Here is a 22760-nt window from a genome sequence, read left to right on the forward strand (position 1 = left end):
ACTACAAGATCTCTCTGGTTTCACTATGAGTTTCCTGACCCAGGCCAGCACCCTTGGTCCCTGGGGCCTCCCCTGCATTTCTCGAGCCAGGAGGCAAGCCTCCCCCTCAGGCAGCCTCCAGAAGAAGACTGGGCAGCCCTTGGGGAGGATTTCCCTGACTCCCATATCATTCCATTGGTCCCAAAACAGGCTGAGTTCTGGTCCCAGGAAGTGTGGACTGCCCTCCCCAGACCCCTCAGACAGGATCCTGCAGAGGCCTGGATTCCTTGACATCCCAGAGAGGTAAGCTACCAGGGTCCGTCTCGGAGACCAGGAGGCTGCCCTCTGGTGGCACGTTATGGAATGGCAGGTGTACTTGAGTGAAGCTTGGGGTTGGAGGGTACCATAGTCCAGGAAGCTCGCCCAGCAGAATTTGGGGCTCAGATGACCAGGAAGAAAAACAGAGCCCAGTTTCAGAGCGATTACCCGAGCTTCAATTTCCCATGTTCCCTAGTGGTTCCTGTTACCCACAGCCCCCACCATCACCAACAGGGGTCTACACAGGGCTGTGCCCATAGGAGCCTCAGGGGAGGGCATGGGGTGACACAGGAAGATATGAGTCCTCTCCCCCCATTTCCCTCTTCTGACTAGTGGGCCCAAAAGCCCTACAGCCTGGGCAAGTAGCCCCCCACCATAGCTCTTGGCCCTGAGGGGTTGTACACCACCCCCACCCCCCACCCCTCATAGTGCTTAAGTGACTCACCCAGTTCACAAGTCAGTCACAGAGCTTGGACTAGAACTGGTACCTCTCTGATTTTTAAAAAATCTTCACCAAAGGACATGATTTTTTTTATTTGAGAGGGAGAAACATCGATGTGAGAGAGAAACATCCATTGGTTGCCTCTTATACATGCCCTGACCAGGGACCGAACCTGAAACCCAGGCATGTGCCCTGACCAGGAATAGAACCCACAACCCATTGGTGTGCGGGATGATGCTACAACCAACTAGCCACACTGGCCAGGGCTAGAACCTGCATCTTGTGATTCCCAGGTCACTCATCTGAGAATCTTCATTGAGGACCTACTATGTGCTAGGAGGAAGGCCAGGTCTCTGCCTTTGAGGAACACCAGCCCAGCAGGAAGAGAAACAGCAAGGATAAGTGGCAACATAAGCACAGAAGGGGCACATCATCCAGGGTAGGGACCAGGATTGCTGGCTTCCTGGGGGAGGAGAGGACCAGGCTTAGTCACAAGGAACAAGTGAGCGCAAAGGTGTGGGGGGTGCAGGCCAGGGAGATAGCATGGTCAAGTCAAGGTGGGGACCAATATCTGCTTTAAGGATAGTGACCACACATCCCAGTTTCCCCAGACATCCTGTTTTATATCAATTACCCTGGTGTAATTACTAATAGCACCCCCCTTCATTTTCAAAAGTATCCCAGTTGGACCATAAGTGAAATGATCTTCCTCCTGAAGCATCATCTCCATAGCTAGATAAAGCATGGACAGTTTTAGAGGGGGCAGGGAGGTTAGATTTGCACTTTGGAGCGATCCTGGGGTGGCAGAGAAGCTGTTGTCAGCCTGGAGGAAAGGATGGAGAGTCGGGAGTGTTTGGGAGGAGTGTGTGGTGTGAAGGGGGAAAGGCCGAAAGTGGGCCAGGCGAAGCTCTGGATGTGCAGACTGGGAAACGGGTCCCTATCACAGGGAAGAGTGGACGGAGGCTTTGTGTGGCAACACACCCTTCACGTGGTCATTCTGGAAGCACTGAATGTGGAGACCATGCCCTTAGGCCTGGGCCAGGTGGTTCCTGCCATCGTCCCCATACCAGGGAGGGCCAGAATGTTACCAGCACCAGAGTTTGGTGTTTTTTTCAGTCTCAGAATATTTTGAAGCTTGCTAGCTAACTGAACACAGGTGAATTGTGGGAGGTAAACAAGTGTAATATAGGGACTGCTCCTCCAAACTGAAAGATGCTGGGCTGAGGGGTGTGTGTGTGTGGGGGGGGGGGGGCTCCACAGCTTCCACCCAGGGAAACCAGCAGGGGACAATGATGCTTTTGTGTACTGTTGGCTGCCCTAGATCACCAAGAGATGTCCAGGTAGCCCAGTTCCCCATAAATGTGCTTCCTGTCCTCTCTGTTCCACAATGACATCTGGAGAGGGGATTACAATGGCCTGGAAATCCCAGCTTGGAAAAATTAGGCGGGGGGAAAGGGTCACCAGGCCAGCGCCTACCCTAAGTGTGTGCTCAGTCCCGGGAGCCTTTGACACTGACCCAGCTTCCACCCTACCTGGTGAGGAAAAGAGAGGGAAAAAAATGGAGTCACTGTTGCCAAGCTGCTAAATGCTAAAATCAGGTAGGCTGAGGCAGGGGAAATGATTGTACTCTTGATTCAAGTAGCCTGGGTATTTAAGTTTTTGAATTCTCCAGTTATGTCTGGAGGTAAACTATATACATATATATATATATACAAGCAACACTTTGATTACCCCCTGGAGAATTTATTTCTAGCCAAAGCCTTCTGGATCATTATTCTTGGTCAATGCCTGCCTCAGCTGATAGTGGCCATTAGTTCTGGCCTAGGGAGAGCGTGCTCCAGGGAGTATGGCGCAGGGCCAGGCTGGCTCATGGCAGAGTGTCACTGGGAAGCCTAAACATTTAGTCACATGGTATGTGGAGCCTTGGTTTGCACTCCAGCCCAAGGGGTGTTAGGACTGGACATGAGTAAGGGCTGCCCAGCCAGGGTGCAGAGGAAGGAGAGAAAAGGAGGCAAGAAAGAACAGTGACAATGTCCAGAGCCAAGAATTCCATTAAACAGAAGCAGAGAGGGGTCCCCAAGAGCCCTCAACAAAGAGATGCTTGAGACTTGGACAGGGAGTGCTTTGGAGTGGGGAAGGTGAGAGTCAAGGAGAAACTGGGGCTGCCCGAGTGGATGCCTCGGCTGGAATTGTGGGGAGGAAGGAGCAGATGGGCTGAGGCCAGAAATGGTGTGGGAGCGCTGAGCAATTTCAATGCCCATGACGAGCTGGTGGAAAAAGAGCAGGCCCAGAGACCCCAGCACAGACCCCGTCCCACCCAGGGGCCACACCCAGGACATGCTTAATGTCCTATTCTTTCTGAAGTGAGTGTAACCTACATACAAAAAAAAATTGCACAAATCACTGGTGTTTAATTTTAAGTGTTCTGGGGAATGTGCTGTGGCATCTCACTCTGGTTTTAATTTGCACTTATCTCTTTTTAAATATTTATTTATTTATTTATTTATTTATTTATAGAGAGAAGGGAAGGGAGGGAGAAAGCGAGGGAAAGAAACATCAGATGTGCAAGAGATACACTGATCAGTTGCCTCTTGCACGCCTCCAGCTGGGGGGGACCTGGCCCACAACCCAGGCGTGTGCCCTGACTAAGAATCAAACCAGTGACCTTTTGGTTCACAGGCCGCCATTCAATGCACTGAGCCACACCAGCCAGGACTAATTTTCATTCTTCTGATGACTAATCAGTTTGAACACCTGCTCAGAAGTTAGCCAGTCATTTGTACACCCTCTATTGTGAAGCACCTATTTAGTCTTCTTCCTGCGGATTTGTAGGAATTTTCATATTTTTTAGATACAAGTCCTTTATCAGATAAATGTATTGAAATAACTTGAATTCTCATGTGTGGCTTACTCTTCCTCTCTTAATCATGGTTTTTAATTAACAGAAGTTTCTAATTTTAATGGAGTCCGATCTATCACTTTTTTACTGACAGTGCTTTTTGCGTCCTACTTAAGAAAATAAATTTATTCTCTCCCCAAGTCTTCTTCTGGCATCTTTGTGGTTTTACCTCTTAACACACATTCACCTTTCACATCCATGTCCATGGAATTGGGGTTAGGGTGTGGTACAAGGTAGAGATGAGTCTTTTTCTTCAACGTGAATGTTCAGTCGACCCAGCAGCATTTATTGAAAAGTCTGTCCTTCCCCCACTGCCCTGCGATGCCAACACTGCGGAGACAGAGCGGGAGTCCGCAGGTGCGTGGCTCTGCTGTTTCTGCATGCTCGTTTCCTTCTGCCGGCCGCTTGCTTGCCCGCCCTTGCACTGACACCAAACTGTCCCCCTAACGGTGGTGTAAGTCCTCCAGCTTTCTTCTTCTTCATCTACATTTAAGACTCAGTTTGTCAAGTCTCAAAAAAAAAAAAAAAAAAAAACATCCAAGCAAACCACAACAAAATCCTTTGGGACTTTGACTGAGTGCACTGGACCTAGAGCTCAATTCTCTAGTTCAACTTGGAGCAAAGCAACACCTTAAATTCCAATCCATGAATAGAGACAACCCCTCAATTAATTTACATCTTATACAATTTCTCTGTAATGTTTTGTGGTTTTCTGTGTAGAAATTATACACATAATTCACTAGATTTATTTTTAGGTATTGACTTTTACGCTATAATATACATTTTATTTTCTAATTGCTGCTGGTATATAAAAAAATCAGTTTTTTTTATATTGAACTTGTATCCAGTGCTAAATTAACTAATTAACCTTAAGTTTACTTATAAATGTTTTTGGACTTTTCTACCCAGTCTTGTCACATGTAAATGAGTTATATAGCTTCCCTTCCTATCTTCGTGTCTTTGTACTGCTTTTCGGATCAGCTTCTTTTCACTGAGCAACGCCCATTTAACTTTTCTCTGTGTCATTTCACGGTTTGATGGCTCATTTGTCTGCAGCACTAAATGCTATTCCATTGAGTGGACACACCACAGTCCATGTGTCCATTCACCTACCGCAGGACAGCGCAGTACTCACAAGGTTTGGCGATTATGCATAAAGCTGCTGTGAACATCCATGTGCAGGTTTCTATGTGGATGTAAGTTTTCATCTCCTTTGGATAAATACTGAGGAGCATGAATCCTGGATCTATGGTAGGAGTTACTTTACTTTTGTAGGAAGTTGCCAAGCTGTCTTCCCAGGCTGCTGCACGGTTTCTTGCATTCCACCAACAATGAATGAGAGCTCCTATTGCTATGTATCCTCGCTAGCATTTGGTATTGTCAGTGTCCTGGATTTTGGCCACTAAAACGTGTGTCTTTTTACTTCTTTTTCTTGCCTTACTGCACCAGCTAGGACCTCCAGCACAGAGGTGTAAATAATTGAAGAATGCTAACATGCTCACTTCCGGTCTCAGTGGAGAAACGTCCCAACATTTCACTGTTAAGCATGATTTTAGCTGTAGGATTTTGTTGTTCTTTTGTTTCTTGGTGGGGTTTGGGTTTGGGTAGATACTTTACCAGACTGAGAAAGTTCTCTTCTATTTCTGAAAGTTCTCTACTATATCCGAATTTTTATCTGTTTAAATGGTGGCTGGCTGTTTCCCAAATCTATTGAGAAGATCCTATGGGTTTCCTTGTTTTTCTCTGTTACTGTGGGGAACTGTACTGATTGATTTTATGGCATAACAATTTGACCAACCTTTTCTTCCCTTTGGGGTTTGCAGGTTCTAGTTCAATTGCGCTGAAATGACTTCCTGAACTGTGGGCCTGGACGCAGCTCCACCCTGTGCGGTGCGCTAGAGTCAGCCCTTCTCAAACAGTCCGCATTTCGGTGCCAACGAGAGGCTCACCCTCGAAAACCAAGGCCCCCTGTCTAGTGAGATTCATGCCAGCCCCAGGGTGTACTAGCCCTGGCTGGACCCTCGCATCGAGAGGACACCTGGATGTGGAGAGTCCAGCTAGCAGGTGGAGACTGCCCTCGAAGATCAAGAGCCTCCAGAACTCGGATCCCTTCCCCACCACCCCGACCCCACCCCCTCCCCACCTCCGCGCTGGGCCCCTTTAAGAGACCCGGCCCGGGAGCCCGTCTCTGGGGCGGAAAGCGGAGGGCGCCAAGAATGCCGACTCCGACGGGACCGTGAAGGGTGAAGCTTCTCCGGGTGGCCTCCCCTGCCTGTCTCCTCCAGCACGTCCGCCCAGTGTCCCAGTGTCGATCCCGCTCCCTACCCCCAAGACCCCCCTCAACTTCCAAAGACCCTTCTCATGAGACAAACTCCTGCACCACCACGCTCGAACCTCCAGACCCAGCGCACAGCCCAGGACCGGACCTCGACCCCGCCCCCCTTCACCCCCCCCCGCCCCCCAAGGCCGTCGGACCCCGGTTGGGGCCCCTCGCAGGCCACGAGGCCGCGGGCGGGGGAAGGACGGGGAGCCTGGCGGGGCCTCATCCACATGCAGGGGACGGCGCGTCGCGGCGGCCGCCAGGAAAGGACAAAGGCTGTTCCGCCGCCGGCCGCAGCGTGCCAGGCTCACCGCCCCCGCAGCTCCGGTGGCCCCCGACGCGGCCTCCCGTGTGTCTGCCCCGGGGCCCGGGCGGCACAATCCGGACGGCTTCCGGGAGGAGGAAACCTCCGTCGGAGCCCGCAAGCCCGACCTCCTCCTGCGACCTCAGGGGCCGCAGCCCCTGTCTCTGCGTGTCCCAGCAGTAGAGGTGGCCTCGTCTCCTGAAACCCGGCTGGAGCGCGCGGGGCCTAAGACCAGAGTCCTAGTCGGTCTACTGGTCCCCGACTCCCAGCTGTTTGCAAAGACGTCTGCAAACGGAACCTGCCCGACGCAGCCCCGAGCCTAGCCTAGCGGGCGGGGAGGCGCGGAGGGTGGGCGGCCGCGCAAACCCCTTCCAGGACTCGCGCAAGGCAGCGGGGCCTCCCGGGATGAGGGCTGGGGGCTCCAGACTCGGACGGTGAGTGCGGAGGACGCCTCGCCCCCCGCACCATCGTCTGGAAGCCAAGGAGGGGTCAGAAAGAGCTGGCGTCCCGGCCGCGCCACTCGCTCCTACGTCTCTGGGCTCAGCTTGCACCCAATCTGCACCCGCCCCGAGGCGCCGGTAACTCGGCGGTCCCGACACACAGGCAACCCCCATTTCGCCCGCGTCCTCAGCCCCCTTGAGGGCAGGGTCAGTCTTGCCTTTGAGTCCGGCTCCCCCAGCGCACCCCACCCCACTCCGCCCCACCCCACCCCACGAGTGGGTGTAACTCAGGCAGCAGGAGGGTCCCTTCCTTCTCTCAACTACAAAGCTCTTCCTAGCTCTGCCCCAAGCCCAGGACTGAGGAGAGGGGCCGCGGGGGGAGTTTACTTTAAGGAAGGTGGGGGAGGGTTGCCGGCCGGCCCTCCTTCCGTCCCTCCCTGGCCCCCGCGGCCCCGGGCCCACGGCCCGGGCCCCGCGCCAGCGCATGCGCCCGTCTGTGAGCGCTGTCCGGGCTGCAAAGGCTGCGAGGTTAGTGAGCTTACCCACAGACGGACAGACCGACGGACAGGCGGCCAGTCGCATAGACGGGACAGCGCAGGGAGCGGGGACGCAGCTGGACAGCGAAATGGCCGGCCCCACGCAGCAGCCGAGCGGGCGCGGGAACGCCGGCCCTGCGCCCTCGCCTTCCCCCGGCCCAGGGCCGGGCCCCGGCGCCTCGGACCGGGTGACGCTCAAGAAGGAGATCGGGCTGTTTAGCGCCTGCACCATCATCATCGGTGAGCAGGGCCCCAGGCGGGTGGGTGCCTACGATGCAAGGCCGAAGGCTTGAGGCACAAAGCCGCTTGGGAGAAGGAGCACCCCTCTCCTGGCCCTCCTACTGGCCTGCCACCGCGGGACAGCAGGTGAGGGGGTTGCCGGAACACCTGCGGTGTCGCGCCGCAGGGCTCGTTCCCACCTCCCGAGGAGCCCCGAATTTCCGAATTTCCGTGCCTAGGAGAGGTGTGCGTTCCTTCCGCCGCTGGAACCCTCCTGCCTTGACTTCGCTGTGGGGCTTCGGCAAGGCAGTTGCCCTCAGTTTTCTCATCTATGAAACGGAGGGGATGGTGGTCCTGTCCGAAGTAAAGGAGCCTTGCAAGTGTGGAGGCTGGGTGGGCTGACCCAGCTAAGGCCTCGAGTACTGACTGGGCTGTGGCTCAAGCTAAGTCCCTACTATGTGCAGGGTCCAAGTGCCACGCGGAGTGAGTGATTTCGTCTTCAAAAACAGGAGAAACTGCAGGCAGACCGGACAAACAGAGAGCCAATTAGTGGGGAAATAGTTTCGGAGTGTATTTATTGCAGTTTGGTGGCAAGACCCTGGGGGCGGGGCAGCCAGAGACAGTAGGAGGCTGCCTTGGCGTGGGGCCGACCAGGCCTGCCGAAAAGCCAGCTGCTCCAGAGCTGGGACCCCACCAGGCACTCATCCTCTGGCACGCTGGCCCCAGCCCCCTCACCCCAGAATGCATCCATGTGCCCTGACCCAGATGCGGACTTCTAGGTAGACGGATGAGGGCTCAGGGGACAGTGAGAACAGTGGTAGGATTTTCCCTCCTTCTGTCCTAAGTCATGAACACTGACTTCTCAGGAACTAGCTGACCCAGTCCTGTGCCTGTGTCCACACTTGGTACCTCGGAGACCCTCCTGGGCCGCAAGAGTCATGGCTGGAGGGATGAATGAAAGGGGTCTTGACTAGTCTCCATCTATCTCCCCCACAACCAGTGGGAACTGCTGGTGCATCCACTGCCCACCCATCCCCAGACCCCGGGGTCCTGGCTCTTGGCTAGACCCTGAATGCACACCAAGAATTGCCCCAGAACACAGCCCCCACCCCCCCACCCCCACAGGTAGCTCTCTGCCTCCCCACTGGCCCTGGAATGGCATCATCCAGGAGCACTGGCCCAGCCCTGAGACCTTCTTGGCCTAAGGTGGCCCTGCTGGACTGTTTGCTTGCAGGAAGGGATTTGGCCAAGGTACTGGTTAGAGCTTTGTCTCAGTCCACACTCTCTCCAGACGCTGTGTCCCCGCAAAGGGGAAGCTCACACATCATGGATGGGACAAGAGGCTGGGGTTGGGGCATGTCTGGAGCCAGCTACAGTGCTCTTTCTGGGCTACCTCTGCAGGTCCAGTGTCCTTGAGCTGTGTTCCTACTCTGCCTCCTCAGGGGTGACTTGGGTGGCCCAAGGGTAGCAGACTCAGGAACAGAACACAGGTGACCTGACCCAGTCCAGGACACTCAGTGGTGGTTCAACAACCCTCCCTGGAGAGCTTTGAAGGGTAACAGCAGGCAAGAAGCTGGACTGGGCAAGAGACAGACCAGGGGAGCATCAGCCTGGACCAGAAGGTGACAGGAGAAGAGGGAGGAGGCAGGTGTGGTGGAGTCAGGGTCAGCACTGCCCTCCCCATCTGCTGCCCTGAAGGCACCCACCCACCAACTTACTTCCCATTCCCTGTTCTGGGGGCCCACCTCCCATATATCACCCCACATTGCTGCCCTTGGGAAGCTGGTCAAAATAAAAAATGTCTGTAAAGTATCAAATTTTAGCTTCAAAAGTCTTGAGAACTTTATATTATACTCCATAATCTTCCTTGTGTGTTACCAACCACTGAACTTGTCTGTAAGACTTCCAGATGCATCTTCCTAGATGATCCTAAAATCCTCTTCCCTTGACCTTCCTGCCCCGTCCCAAGCTCAGGAATGGGGCTTTCAAGAATGGAACGGAATGGAAGGGCTTTGGGCTGGACTATGACCCCACCTAAGATGTGTTTCGGACAGCACCTGCTGGCCTCTGGGAGCACAGCAGCAGGGGACAGGCCAGCAGGGGACAGGCCAGCAGAGGACAGACCAGAGGGAGGAAAAGCCAGCCGGGGCAGGGTTCTGTGGGACGTGGCCGAATCCAGCACCTATTCAGAGAACCACCTCTTCTCACATTACAGAAACATGTCCTTCCTTTACCTCACTCGATGCTCATGCCTGCCTTGCAAAACAGGAATTTGTATACCCATTGTACAGACATAGAAACTGTGGCTGAGAGTTGAATGACACCACTGCAGGTGAGAGACTCAGCATTTGGGAGCAGATTGGGGTTCATTTTTCAACCCTTTGTCTGTCTTCACACTGTCCTGGTGTTAGGTGAAATCGGGGCCAGATTCATAGTCCCTACTGGGGGAAGGTTTAGACCGAGTGGGGAGCGCATCCAACCAGGATGTAGTGAGCTCCACACTCCACTACGGAAGGACAAACAAACAGATGGACAGAAATCCCCCCAACTCCCGCACCCCAGCAAGGGCCATATGTGCAGGGTGTCTTGTCCTGACCCAGGGACCTCAGCCAGCTTCTTCTCAGTCCACACCCTTCCACCCGAGGAAGGGAAGTGCCCGGGTCCAGCAGAGTGGGGGTCACCCCGGGTCTGCTGACCAAGCTGTCCTGCCTTTTCTTTCTCCCTTTGACTCAGGTATCCAGCCCCTGCAGGCATTTGTTCATCATGTTCAAGTGTGTTCAGGGACTCACAGGGCTGCTTCATGAGTCCCATCTCCTTAGGAACCGCTACCTGCCCATACAGCCTCATCCAGGCCCCTGTCTGTGCTCCTCAGAACTGGAGGTGCCTGGGCTGCTCAGAGAAAAACCCTGAGGAGGCATAAAGTCACTCAGGCGCTTCTCTGTGCCTCCTCTCAGCCCCAGTTTATAGAGGAGGAAACTGAGGACCTAAGGCTGCAACCAGCCCAGGCTCAGATGCCCTGTGCACTCTGGGAAGCCACGGGGGGCCAAGACAGTTCTGGCTGCAAGGGCAGGGCCTGCCAGCACTGGACATGCTTGCTCCTCCATTTAACATCAGGTACTGAACAGTGTCGGGCACTGCTCTAGGTGCCAGAGACACAGCAGGGAGCAGCACAGGCAATATCCCTATCCTTCTGGCGCTGACTTTCCAGCATGGAAGTCAAAGGGCAGGCAAGATAAAGAGCTGAATGTTTAGCTGACAGGGTAGTGATACTCATGCTACGGTGCGAAAATTAAGGCAGGAGGAGGGATGACAGATAACAGACAAGGCAGGAGTGGGTTGGGGTCCAATGTGTGTGGGCCTTGTGGGCCCCAGTAAAGACTTTGCCTTCTTCTCTGTGTGTGATGGGAGCATGGGGTCAGCTCTGAACTAAAGGGAGACAGCGTGAGATGAGGTGAGAGAGGAGAGGAGGGGAGGGAGGGGATGCCATGCTGTGGGATGGGGCTCACTGTTGGAGCAGAGGCTGTGGGCAGCAGGGGCAGAAGCAGGAAGTCTGGTCTGGAAGACACTTGAGTCACCTGGACAGGTGGCTCAGTTGGCTGGAGTGTCATCCCGTACACCAAAACACTGCGGGTTTGATTCCCAGTCAGGGCACATACCTAAGTTGAGGGTTTGATCCCCAACCAGGCCATGTACAAGAGGTGGATGCACTATTTCTCTCTCACATCTCTCTCTCTCATCAATAAACACACCCTCAGATGGGGTTATAAAACACAAAGAGAGGGGGCAGTGGCTCAGAGCACAGTGGCAGCAGCAGAGGTACTGGAGGAGGTTCCATTCTGGGTGAGTTTGGTAGATGGAGCCGAAGGACCTGAGATGGTGAAGAACGTATGAGGACACGTGGGGAAGAGAGAGGAAGCAAGAGTGACACCAGGGCTGGGTCTGTGCACTTGGGAGCACGTTCACTATTTATTGATCCAGGAAGACCATGAGAGGAGCGGGTTTGTGGGGAGAGAGGGCTGCAAGCCAGGACTCCTGTTTTGAATGCGTGACATGCGAGATGCCCAGTGAGTGATCAGTTGGGTTTGCAGGTTTAGTTCAGCAGGGAGGTCCATGCTAGGGATACAGATTTGGGAATCGCCAGCAGAAACTGGGGTTTCTGAATGGGGTCTCCAAAGGAGCGAGTGTTGAACAAAAAGGGAAAAGACCCCAAGACCAAGCTGCAGGCACCTGCTGCCCAGGAGTTAGGAGAAATGAGAAGCAACCAGTAGAGGAGTCTGAGAAGGAGCAGCCAATGAGGTGGGAGGGGGGCCAGGAGGCTGCGCTGTGGGAGAAAGGGGCCAACCTGCTGGATGCTGATGATGAGGCAAGTAGGGTGTGGCCCGTCGCTTCACTGCCCGCTGCTGCGGCATGGAGCTCATTGGGCGCCCGGCAAGACTCAGCCCACAGACAGGGCCTGGGTGAAGCTCTCTGGACAAGGCCAGGCTGGGCTGAGTGGGCCAGGCAGAGGGAGCTCCACACTGCTGCTCATCCCTCTCAAAAGGAAAGTGGGTTAGGCCAGACATGCATGGTGGCCAACAGGCAATTCAGGCATGTCCTGGAAACACCCCACTCACCTCCCTAGATTCTGCCAAGACCTCAGCAGGCATTTTTGTCCCCCGGAAGGGGTGCCTGACACACGCTCACTGTAAGGACATTCATGTGCTTAGAGGCACAGAGTGCCGGCAGGGCCCCCAATTAGGGCCCTGGCCTCTGACCCCAGGGTGTTGAGGTCCAGTGGGAGCCAGGTCTCCAAAGGCTGGATCGAGTGGCCTGAGTTGTCTCTAAGGTGGATGATAACACTAGGACCCGCAGGCACTTCTGGGTCCCCCGATAGGCTAGGCGAGGTGGGAGCAAGCTGCATCACTGCCTCATCTCCCCATTTTACAGATAAGAAGCCTCAGAGAGATGCTGTGCCATGTCCACAGCCCCCACCTCGAGGGTTCTGGGGTTTGAACCCAGATCTGGGAGCTCTCAAGTAGTAAGTGCCATTGTCCATGGCCTAGGGCCCTTAGGACCTACTAATGGGAGTTTGGAGCTCTTCAGAGCTTCTGTGTCTTCCAGACTATTTGGAGGCCAGAGGCCTCGAGGATCATGTCCTAATGGAAGGTGCTGGGACTCACTGCCCAGAGCAAAGGAAGAAGGCCTGGCCCATGGCCAGCCCCTGCTCAGGCCCAGGGGGGCAATGCGACCGAGCTCTGTGTCAGGGAAAGGCAAGGCGGGCGTAAGGTGACCTAGCCCTGTGAGTTCCCTGTCCTTTTGGGGAAGCTGAGGCCTTTCATCTCAGCAGGCCAGCACAGACCCTACCCTCAGGGTGGCAAATAAAGGAATTGCTTCCTGGCCGTCCTTCAGATACCATGGCAATGGGGCAGGGTCCAGGTGATAGGGACCAAGGAGAGGAGTCAGAAGGACTTCCTGGGGGCAGTGTTGCTTGTGGGAGGCCAGTGAGCTGGAGAGAGACCTACAGAGTGGGGGGCAGGGGCCCTGAGCAGACTGTGTTTCCTTGGGCCCTGTGCAGGCGGACAAGACACATCCTGCCCTGCCCGCAGTGCCTCTGCTAGAGTCAGGGTGGGACTGGCCATCTGCTGCCCCCTAGCCCAGTGACCCTCCCTGGCAGAAGGGGAAACTGAGGCCCAGAAGGGCAGCACTGGCCTGAGGCCACCCAGCCAACTCCTGAAAGTGTTTCTGGGGCTGAAGGGTGGTGCCGGCAGCCTGACAGGACCTCCTGCCCCCTGCCCAGGCCAGACTGTGCATTCCCCACACGCACACCATGGGCAGCTGGCTCCTTCCACCACCACGACCTCCACGGTCCACCCCTGTGACCTCCGTGGTCTGCCACTGCCTCCCAGAAATAGGTCAGCGCACACCGCAGCAGTCGAGGGAACAATGGCCCTTTCTTCATTCCTCCTCGGAGCCGGGTAAGCCCCATCAGGCCAAACATCTTAATGTGATAAAAGCCACCCAGCTCGGGCTGAGAGAAGAGGGGCGAGAGGAGAGTGGAAGGGGCCTCCTCACATCCTCACCCACCTGCCCAGGAGCTCTGTCCCCACCAAGGACGTGCAGGCACCACTGAGCAGCCACCCCACGGGATGGATGGGAACATGGAGGCCTCACAACCCAGGTTTCTGCAGCCCGCCATCAGCCAGACACCTGCGCAGTGTGTCCTGGCCCGCCCCATGTTCCCGGTGCCCGGTGCTCCTCTTCCTCCACAGCGGGGTCCCCTAGGGCTGGGCTTGTCCACTGCTACTCCCTGAATCAGGCAGAGCTGATTCTGCTGGGCCTGAGTGTGAGGAGGACTGAGAAGGGAGGCCCGTGCCCCCTACCACCGATGGCTAGGCGGGCACCCCTGCAACTCCTCCTCACAGCTCCACGGTCCCTTCCCCACACCTCCTGGATCACCCCAATGCTGGAGGCCCCCAGCCCTGTCCTCGTCCTCCTCCCTCCTGCTCCTTGCCCTGGGCCACTCACCCAAGCCCACAGCCCCTGCTGCTCCTTGCAGAGCCCCACCCAGCCCATGTGAGTGGGGTCAAGGGCAGCCCATGGACCTCACGGGGTTTTCTGCCACCTCCTAGGACAAACTGCAGTTGTGCAGACCCAGAAGCAGAGACCCCCAAGGACATGACACATTAGGTGACACACACGTTTCTTTAGCCCATGGGCAGTAGTCCTTCCCTGTAGCCTGAGGCCATGTGTCCAAAACAATAGCGATGCCTCACCCCCAACCCATTCCCCGGATCCCAACGTTTAGAGTTTCCAGCTACTGGGCACAGGCGAGCACTGTGCTCCTTTCAGACCCCTGCCTCCGGAACAAGGTGCCTGGTGCAGCTTCCCTGAGGGCTATGCCCAGGAGGCCCTGCCAGGCAGAATTGTGTAGAGTGGTGGGGTCCACTCAGGGTGGGTGGCTTGGGGCCCTGGATACCCCCAGCCCAAATGCACCCAGCTCCTTCCAAGGCCACCCAGCCCCCGCTGGCTTCCAACCTCACTGGCTTTTGGCAAATCCCACTCCACCAGGTCCTGAGAACATAGACTCGGCTGCCGGGTAGAGTGAACTCAAAGGCCTTTTGGAAACACAACAGCCCACCCAGGCCCTGGGGCCCCATTGTAGGCAAGGGAGGTTGCCCCTCTCCCTGCTGGAAGCAGACTGAGGGCACGACTTACCTCTGGGGGCTAGAGGACAGGAATTCTTTCATCCTTATCTGGATGTATTTAGGGCTCCTGGGATGTGACTGGAAAACCAAGTAGGGCGTCGTGGCTGTCCAGACTGGAAATCTGTGTCGGCCGGGGGTGGGGGTGGAGGGTAGCACCGTGGACAAGGGATGCATGCAGATTGGCCACCACAGCTGTGTCCTCTTCCAGACCCGCCTGTGGGCCTGGCAGGTGGAGCAGGCAGGCTCTGGCCTGATGGATGTGCACTCCCCCGCCGGGCGCTGGCAGGTGGGGGTGATCATGTTGAGGGACTGAGCCCCAGGTCCCAGCAACAGTGCCTTTTTACTCATGAGGCCTGTGGATTCGGGGATAAGGTCCTCTGGGGCAGGCCCCAGTGCAGGTCGCCAGTGACCTGAGCTCATTCATGTGCACAGATGATGACACTCAGGTGCCCAGAGCATTGCCCCCTCTTTACTCTAACTAGCAGGGAGCTTACCACTAAGTGGGTGCTCAGACTCTTGCTTGTCCTGGGAACCTGCTCTGCAGACCCTGGCTTGGGCCCTGAGCATTTCCCACTGTTCTGCCCCCAGACACTGTGAGTCAAGGGAGCATGCCCCCGCCCCCAGTGCCCAGGACTCAGAGTCAGCCCCAGCAGCAAGGCAGACCTTCCCTGACCAAAGCAGATTGCACTCGCACCCGAGCCTTGGAAGCCAGCCACCCCCTCTGCTCCCCTTCACAGTCCCCCTGCGGGTGGGACTTCACAGATGAGGAAGTGAGTCCTTCACATTAGGGCACTGGGGCCATGTTGGGCATTAGGCCATGTGTTCATCCACCAGTTTACTCAGCAGGTGTGTACTGAGGGCCTGCCACGTTCTGAGGAAGCAGGTGAGGTTGCAGACAATACACAGAATCATGCCAGCAAAGATGCTGAGCACATCTGGGTATAGCTGAAGGCTTCCTTGACAGTATCTCACTGAATCTCACAATAATCCCATTGTACAGACTGGACTCGAAAGGTGACCTGAGCCGGGAGGGGTCCCCAGGTCTCCTGAGCCCCAGATGGGATTTCCCATTAGGTTCCTGGGATTAGAGCAGTGACCTCTGTTTGCAACCGGCGGGCTGTCCCAAGGCGAGAGGCAGTCCGTGTCTGGACCTCAGGCCAGGCCAAGACTCCCACTCCATTGCCCTCTCCACTCCTTGTGTGATGGCTGTTGGCCAACCCCCGCCCTGCAAACGGGCCCCACTGGCCCTTGCCCAAGGCCTGAAACATGTTCACAGAGCCAGGGATCAAGCAAGGTCTCTTCAGATTCTGTGTCTGCAGCCTGGGTCCTAGGTCAGGGAGGAAGCAGGCAGAGGGGCTCCTTGACAGGGAAAGGGGAGATGAAAGATAAAGTATGGGGGGGTCTGGGGGACCACAGCAGTGTGAAGTGGGGGGAGGATCCCAAACCAGCATGGTCAAGGAGGGCTTCATAGAGGAGGTACACTTCCTGAGCCACTCTATGTGTTTGGACTTCCACCAATAGGAAAGTGGCAAGAAAGTGTCATGGTCAAGGTCTTGCTTTAGGAGGCCAGCGCTGGCCAGCAGGTTGGAAGTAGGACAGGCGCTAGAGGCCCAGAAGACTAGAGGCCTCAGCTGGGGGCAAAGGGCTGAGTCTGGGCCCCATGGGGATGCACCAGGGTGGCTGCCACTCTACCATCACTCACGTGGTTGAGCCTCCTCTCTTGTGCTTGCCACACCTCGTGGGAGGAAGGGGCAGGAAGCGGGGAGGGGCAGGCAAAGGAACTCAGAACAAGATCAGTCTCCAGCGGGGGAGCCTCCCTGAATGGACAGAGTGCTGCTCCCATGCCAGGGACCATGGGGGAAGATGATGAGCCCAGGGTGCTTGCAGGATTTGAGGAGCCCAGTGTCATCCACACTCCTCCAGGTTCCCTCCATCCCCCTCCAGGTAGCAGCCTGGGGGTGGGGGCTCTGTTCCTCACTGCAGCCTCTCCATCTCCCCTGCAGGGAACATCATAGGCTCCGGGATCTTCATCTCCCCCAAGGGGGTCCTGGAGCACTCTGGCTCCGTGGGTCTGGCCCTCTGCGTCTGGGTCCTGGGCGGGGGCGTCACCGCCCTGGGCTCCCTGTGCTACGCAGAGCTGGGAGTTGCCGTCCCTAAGTCTGGTGGAGACTATGCCTATGTCACTGAGATCTTCGGGGGCCTGTCCGGGTGAGTGTGGGGCACCAGCGACTCAGCGGGGAAACCTCCTCGATAGATGGCCAGTTGGGTCTAGACCACCTGGGGTTTCTCTTCCACTCTTCACATCACAGGAAGGTTGTGGGGGTGGATGGAGGGAATGGGTTAGGGTTGTTGGACCACCTTCCAAGGCCAGGGTAGGCGGGACCAATGCCCACCCCACTCAAGCTGCTCACTCCAGCTGGCCTTTTGACTTCTCTGTTTCCTTTCAAATAAAGCTGTCTCTAAGCCCCACTCTCCCTCCCCTCCCCGCTGCTTCTGCATGGGGAGGCCCTTACTGTCTGAAACCTCTAGGTAATGGCTAGCATCCAGAAGGCCCATATGTGGGGCTGGGAGGGGCCATGACATTCCTTTCAGCACCCTGCAAGAGCTCCCCTTTGAATAGCTCCCAGTACTCCTTTATTCACTAGTGAATGTTAGCTGAGCACCTACTGTGTGCTGAGGGCTGGGGATGTTGTGATAGAGGATGCATCCCTGACCTCACGTAGCTCACGGTCAATAGGGAAATTGCCCCTCAAATGTGATTAAAACCTAGAGGATCCCAGCTCTGAGGGTGTGTTTGAGAGGTACTGGCCCAGCAACCAAGAGAATGGGGTACCAACCACCTAGGAAGGCTCCCCAGAAAAAAACACATTTGTGCCAAAGCTTGGAGGAAGAGTGGCATTTTCTTGGCTAAGCAGTGAGGAGTTGGAGCACATACAGAGGGTGCTGGCCTGGGCCAGCTTGTCAGATCCATGGTAGGCAACAGGGTCCGGAGGGGGTAGGGCAGCCTGGGGGTGCAGGGAGAGCAAGGCTGTTGCAGTTGTCCAGCTGAGCCCTGCTGAGGGCCTCAACAAAGGCACAGGAAGTTTCCAGAATCATTCAGGAGGAGGTGATAGCCAGGGCGGCATGAGGGAGAAGCGGGAGCAGCAGAAGTGACATTTGCTTTCCCACTGGGCAGGCTTCAAAGACAGTGGTTCCTGGGATGGCGAGGGGGAGATTTCTGGGTGGGGCTTGCTACATTTGTGGGGTCTGTGGCACATCTGCAGAAATGCTCAGTCAGGTCTTACCCAAGATCGGGGTGGAGGTGGGGTGGTCTGGAGCTCAGAGAAAAAGTCTGGGCTGAAGTGCACAAAGTTTGGACCAGGGGACTTAGACAAGGCAGAGGTGGTTGTGGCCCTGGCAGGCCTGGCACACCCCAGGGTGCTCTCTTCTGGGGACAGGGTTCTCAGAGGGGCCTGGAGCCTGAGGCGGCAGAGTTGTGCTATGTAGCTGGAAAGAGTACCAGACATGGTGGGAAGGAGAGCAGGACCCAAGACCCTACCTCCTGACTCTGCCTGGAGGCCCCCAGCATCAAGGTTTTGCACAGAGGAGCACCCAGCAGCAGGGAGGGTCATGGAGTTGGACTGCCGCAGAAACCAAGGTGCTGGGGAGAGGGTGCAAAGCAAGAGGTCAGGAGCAGGGCTACAGTGCAAGGGTGAGGACTGAAAGGAAGACACCCAAGGTGGTGCCCCAGAGGTTAATGATGTCCCTGGATGAGGTGATCCCCACCCTTGAGAGCTGGACTAGATGCTAGGACCACCTCCATGGACAGGCCCTCCCCTGGGTCCAGGCAGACCCCTGGAACTGGTAGGGCCTCACAGCCTTGAGCAAAGCCCCCACTCCCACATGGCCACTCTGCAGAGGTGAAATTGGGTAAGAAGGGACATAAATTACTTGCCACCCCCAGCCAGTGCTCTGCAAGGTGTGGTCTCTCAGGGGATCACAGCGCAGCCAGCCGTCTGCAGCCACAGCGCTCTGTTGAGAGCTGCAGCCGGAACCAAGATTGCAGATCCCAGGACAGCGCTCCCCTCACACCCCAGCCCAGTGCAGAAAACAGCCTGTGACCAGGGGCTGTGTGGCCATTAGAAAGGTGGTTGGTTCCCCGGGCAGTTCTCAACGCCTGCCCAAGGGCAGCGAGTAGCTCTTTAACTGCTGAATGCAGTCTGTTGAAACCTGCCTCCCTGGACTGAAGCCAGCCTCCAGCACAAGCACCAGCCCTTGGGTCCCAGGACCCAGGGTGCACCCCCTCCACACACCTGGGCCTACTCTGCCAGGAAAGCTATGGACCAGATGCCCGTGCCACTCGGGCCCTCGCTTGTTTCAGCTTCCTGCTGCTCTGGAGTGCAGTCCTCATCATGTACCCCACCAGCCTGGCTGTCATCTCCATGACCTTCTCCAACTACGTACTGCAGCCCGTGTTCCCCAACTGCATCCCCCCTGCTGCAGCCTCCCGAGTGCTCTCCATGGCCTGCCTGAGTGAGTTCCCACCTTGGAGCTGGGCTGGGCCTCTGCCACCAGCCCTGTGGAGGGCGAGGGGTACAGGGGAACCGCTCCAGCTACGAGCCCCAGAGAGGTCGACCCCAGGGGGGAGCTTCCTGCACTCTGGCTGTTGCAGATATGTGTCCCCTGCCACTCAGGTGGACTTAGCTGCGGCCCGCCCACCCTTTCACCCTTCCTCCCCAGTGCTCCTGACGTGGGTGAACAGCTCCAGTGTGCGCTGGGCCACACGCATCCAGGACATCTTCACCGGCGGGAAGCTGCTGGCCCTGTCGCTCATCATTGGCATGGGCTTTGTCCAGATCTTCCAAGGTAGGGCCAGGGCGGGGCTGCGCCCTGGGCTGGGGAGATGACACTGACCCTTGACCTCTGGACCCCCAGGACACTTCGAGGAGCTGAGGCCCAGCAATGCCTTCGACTTCTGGATGACGCCCTCTGTGGGCCACCTGGCGCTGGCCTTTCTGCAGGGCTCCTTCGCCTTCAGCGGCTGGAACTTCCTCAACTACGTCACCGAGGAACTAGTTGACCCTCGGAAGTGAGTGGTGCATGGGGCTGGGCCCTGGGAAGTGGGGGGCCGGGCGGTGGAACAGGCAGCCTCCCCGAATAGACCTGCTGGCACCTGTGCCTCGGTCTGACTGTCCCGCTGTCCGCCCATCCATGCCACCACCCCACAGGAATGGCTCTGGAGAGACAGCCAGGACGTGTCTCCCAGCCTGGCCCTGTAGGGCTGTGGGCACGTCACAGCCCCTCGCTGGGCCTCAGAAACCCTGAGGATCATTGTTCCCCTGCAAATGGGCCCCGCTGTTTGCACTTAACCAAAAATCACACGTGTGTGCACAACACGGCTCTGCAGATAAAGCCGGTGGCTCCACCTGATGCTCAGCCAGGGACCTCACAGTGAGCAGCTCCAGGGGGGGCTGGGTCCATGGGAGTCCCAGGGGCACCTGAGGTCTATGGAAGGAGTTCTCAGAGCACTTCTGGGATTTTCAAGGCTGATTCTGGCTGTATGAAATTTTCTCTTTATGTGCAGATAGTAGGCCTGCCCCTTAGGATATGATATGGCCCTTCCTCCCACCAGCCTCCACCCCCCAGCTAGGGTTAGGGGGTTAGGGATGGGGGCAACAAAGACAGCAGTGCTGCCCCCTCCCCTGGCCCGCCTCCACTCCCCTGGGCCTCGCCCCCAAAGGGTGGACACTGACGTGCTCCACCACTGCCCCCAGGAACCTACCTCGAGCCATCTTCATCTCCATCCCGCTGGTGACTTTTGTGTACACCTTCACCAACATCGCCTACTTCACCGCCATGTCCCCCCAGGAGCTGCTGGCTTCCAACGCAGTGGCCGTGGTGAGTGGGGCCCCCTCGGAGCCCAGTCCCACCCTGCCCCCACCCAGCTCACACACCACCTCTCTCCTGTGCTCACTCAGACCTTCGGGGAGAAGCTGCTGGGCTACTTTTCTTGGGTCATGCCCGTGTCCGTGGCACTTTCCACTTTCGGAGGGATCAATGGCTACCTGTTCACCTCCTCCAGGTGACTGGGCTGGGGAGAGGGTGGTCCCGGCGAGGCAAGGTAGGTGCCCTGGCGTGCGAGCAGTGCTGGAACAGAGAAAGCCTGCCAGGTGGGGCCCTCCCGAAGCCAGGACGATGGACCCCCCAGGAACAGGTGTCTGATCCCAAGTCTGAGAACAAAAAGCAAGAGGGAGGCAGGCTAGAAAGGCGGAACACTGCGCAGTGGGGCCATTGGGGCCTGCGGCAGGGGGTCAGAGGTGCCAACTCAAGAGGGACATCAGGCCTAGAACTTAGGTCCACAAACTGGCCAGCGGGGAAGCCCCAAGCCAGGCTCACAGCCCCCACCACCTCTGCCCCCCAGGCTGTGCTTCTCTGGAGCCCGAGAGGGGCACCTGCCCAGCCTGCTGGCCATGATTCACGTCAGACGCTGTACCCCCATCCCTGCCCTCCTCGTCTGCGTGAGTTGGGGGCCTGTGCTGGTAGGGCAGGGGGTCCAGGCTACTCGGCGGTGCGGGCAATGGCAGGGAGGAGCCCTGGCCCTGGTGGGCAGCCCGTGGAGGGGGAGGGGAGGGCCAGGGCTCACCAACCTCCTGGCCTAAGCCAGAAGGCCCAGGACAGCCTGTGGGGCTGACGGGAGGTGGGCGGGAGGCCAGCCCTCAGCTCAGTCCTCTCCCAGTGCGGGGCCACGGCGGTGATCATGCTTGTGGGAGACACGTACACGCTCATCAACTACGTGTCCTTCATCAACTACCTCTGCTACGGCATCACCATCCTGGGCCTGCTCGTGCTGCGCTGGAGGCGGCCGGCACTCCACAGGCCCATTAAGGTGAGGCCTGGGGGAGGACGTGCTGGAAGCTCTCAGAGCCTCCCCCATTTCGGGCATCAGTGTCAGGCGATTTTACCACATGCTTTGTGTGCACCAACCTCTTCAGTCCTCCCGACAACCCCAGGAGGTGGGTGCTCTGAGTACCCCCAGTTTACAGGCAGGAAAATGAGGCTAGGACACTCGGTCATGCAGCAGACACTCTGCACCAGATTCCATGAGCCCACACCAAAAGGGGTTCTAAGGACCCCTCCCCCCAAAGGGCTCTAAACTGAGCTAAAAGTCCCCCTGCTTGCATTTAAACCCTTGAGCTGGAGAAGTGTCCAGTGCCTGAAATGGGGCAGACCAGAAAAGAACTGACCTTCAGACAAGGGCAAGCCGCAAATCCACGTCCAGTCAGTGTGCGGAGCTCAGGCCCACTGACATTTTGACGAAACCTCAACTGTCTGGCCAACTCAGTCAATCCACAAATGAATGGGCTTCCAGAAGGTTGGGCTGTTGCTGGAAGGGGGCCAACCTCCCAGGTCTCGGCTCCCAGGGAAGGGGCGCAAGCGCTGGGGTGCCCAGGGTGCCAAGGTAGGAGAGCAGGGGATCCCACACCATTGGCACTCCACTGGCTCTCCGCAGGTGAACCTCCTTGTCCCCGCCACGTACTTGGTCTTCTGGGCCTTCCTGCTGGTCTTCAGCTTTATCTCAGAGCCTATGGTGTGTGGGGTCGGCGTCATCATCATCCTCACCGGGGTGCCCGTTTTCTTCCTGGGCGTGTTCTGGAGAAGCAAACCAAAGTGTGTGCACAGAGTCACAGGTGAGCCGGGCAGCCTCCCCCAGGGGCCGGGGCTGGAGGTGGGACCCTCTCGGGGCTCTCCCAGAGCTCGCCCTCGAGCCGAGCTGGCGACGCAGGGCCTGACCACCACCACACATCTCCCCACATGTGGCCCAAGTGTCCGGTACCCACCGCAAAGGGAGCAGCTCCCTGAGGACCCCTATCCCACGGGGTCAGACCCAAGGTCTATCTGTCTGTCTGTCTGTCTGTCTGTTTTCAGAATCAATGACACGCTGGGGCCAGAAGCTGTGTTTTGTGGTCTACCCCCAGGGCGCCCCGGAGGAGGAGGAAAACGGCCCCTTCCAGCCCTCCCCACTATCCTCCTTGGACAAGCCCTTGAAGACACAATGAGACACTTGTGGAGCTTGAAGCAGCTATTTCTGTTTACATGTTGTTTATTGAGGAGGTGTTTTGCAAAAAAAAAAAAAAAGTTG

At 57.0% G+C, this 22760-nt stretch overlaps 1 protein-coding gene across 1 annotated transcript; it reads left to right on the top strand.

Annotated features, from left to right (window-relative positions):
- Positions 1-7183: 7183 nt before the first annotated feature.
- Positions 7184-22703, top strand: SLC7A10 (solute carrier family 7 member 10). Its single transcript, XM_028529867.2, has 11 exons — positions 7184-7478; positions 16645-16849; positions 19002-19153; positions 19361-19486; positions 19556-19709; positions 20395-20518; positions 20599-20702; positions 21042-21138; positions 21357-21506; positions 22131-22308; positions 22547-22703. Exons 1-11 carry the CDS (start codon positions 7187-7189, stop codon positions 22675-22677), a joined length of 1713 nt encoding a protein of 570 aa, XP_028385668.1. The 5' UTR covers positions 7184-7186; the 3' UTR covers positions 22678-22703.
- Positions 22704-22760: the final 57 nt, after the last annotated feature.

Source organism: Phyllostomus discolor, chromosome 12, assembly GCF_004126475.2.
Source record: "Phyllostomus discolor isolate MPI-MPIP mPhyDis1 chromosome 12, mPhyDis1.pri.v3, whole genome shotgun sequence".
In the NCBI taxonomy this organism is placed as follows: Eukaryota; Metazoa; Chordata; class Mammalia; order Chiroptera; family Phyllostomidae; genus Phyllostomus; species Phyllostomus discolor.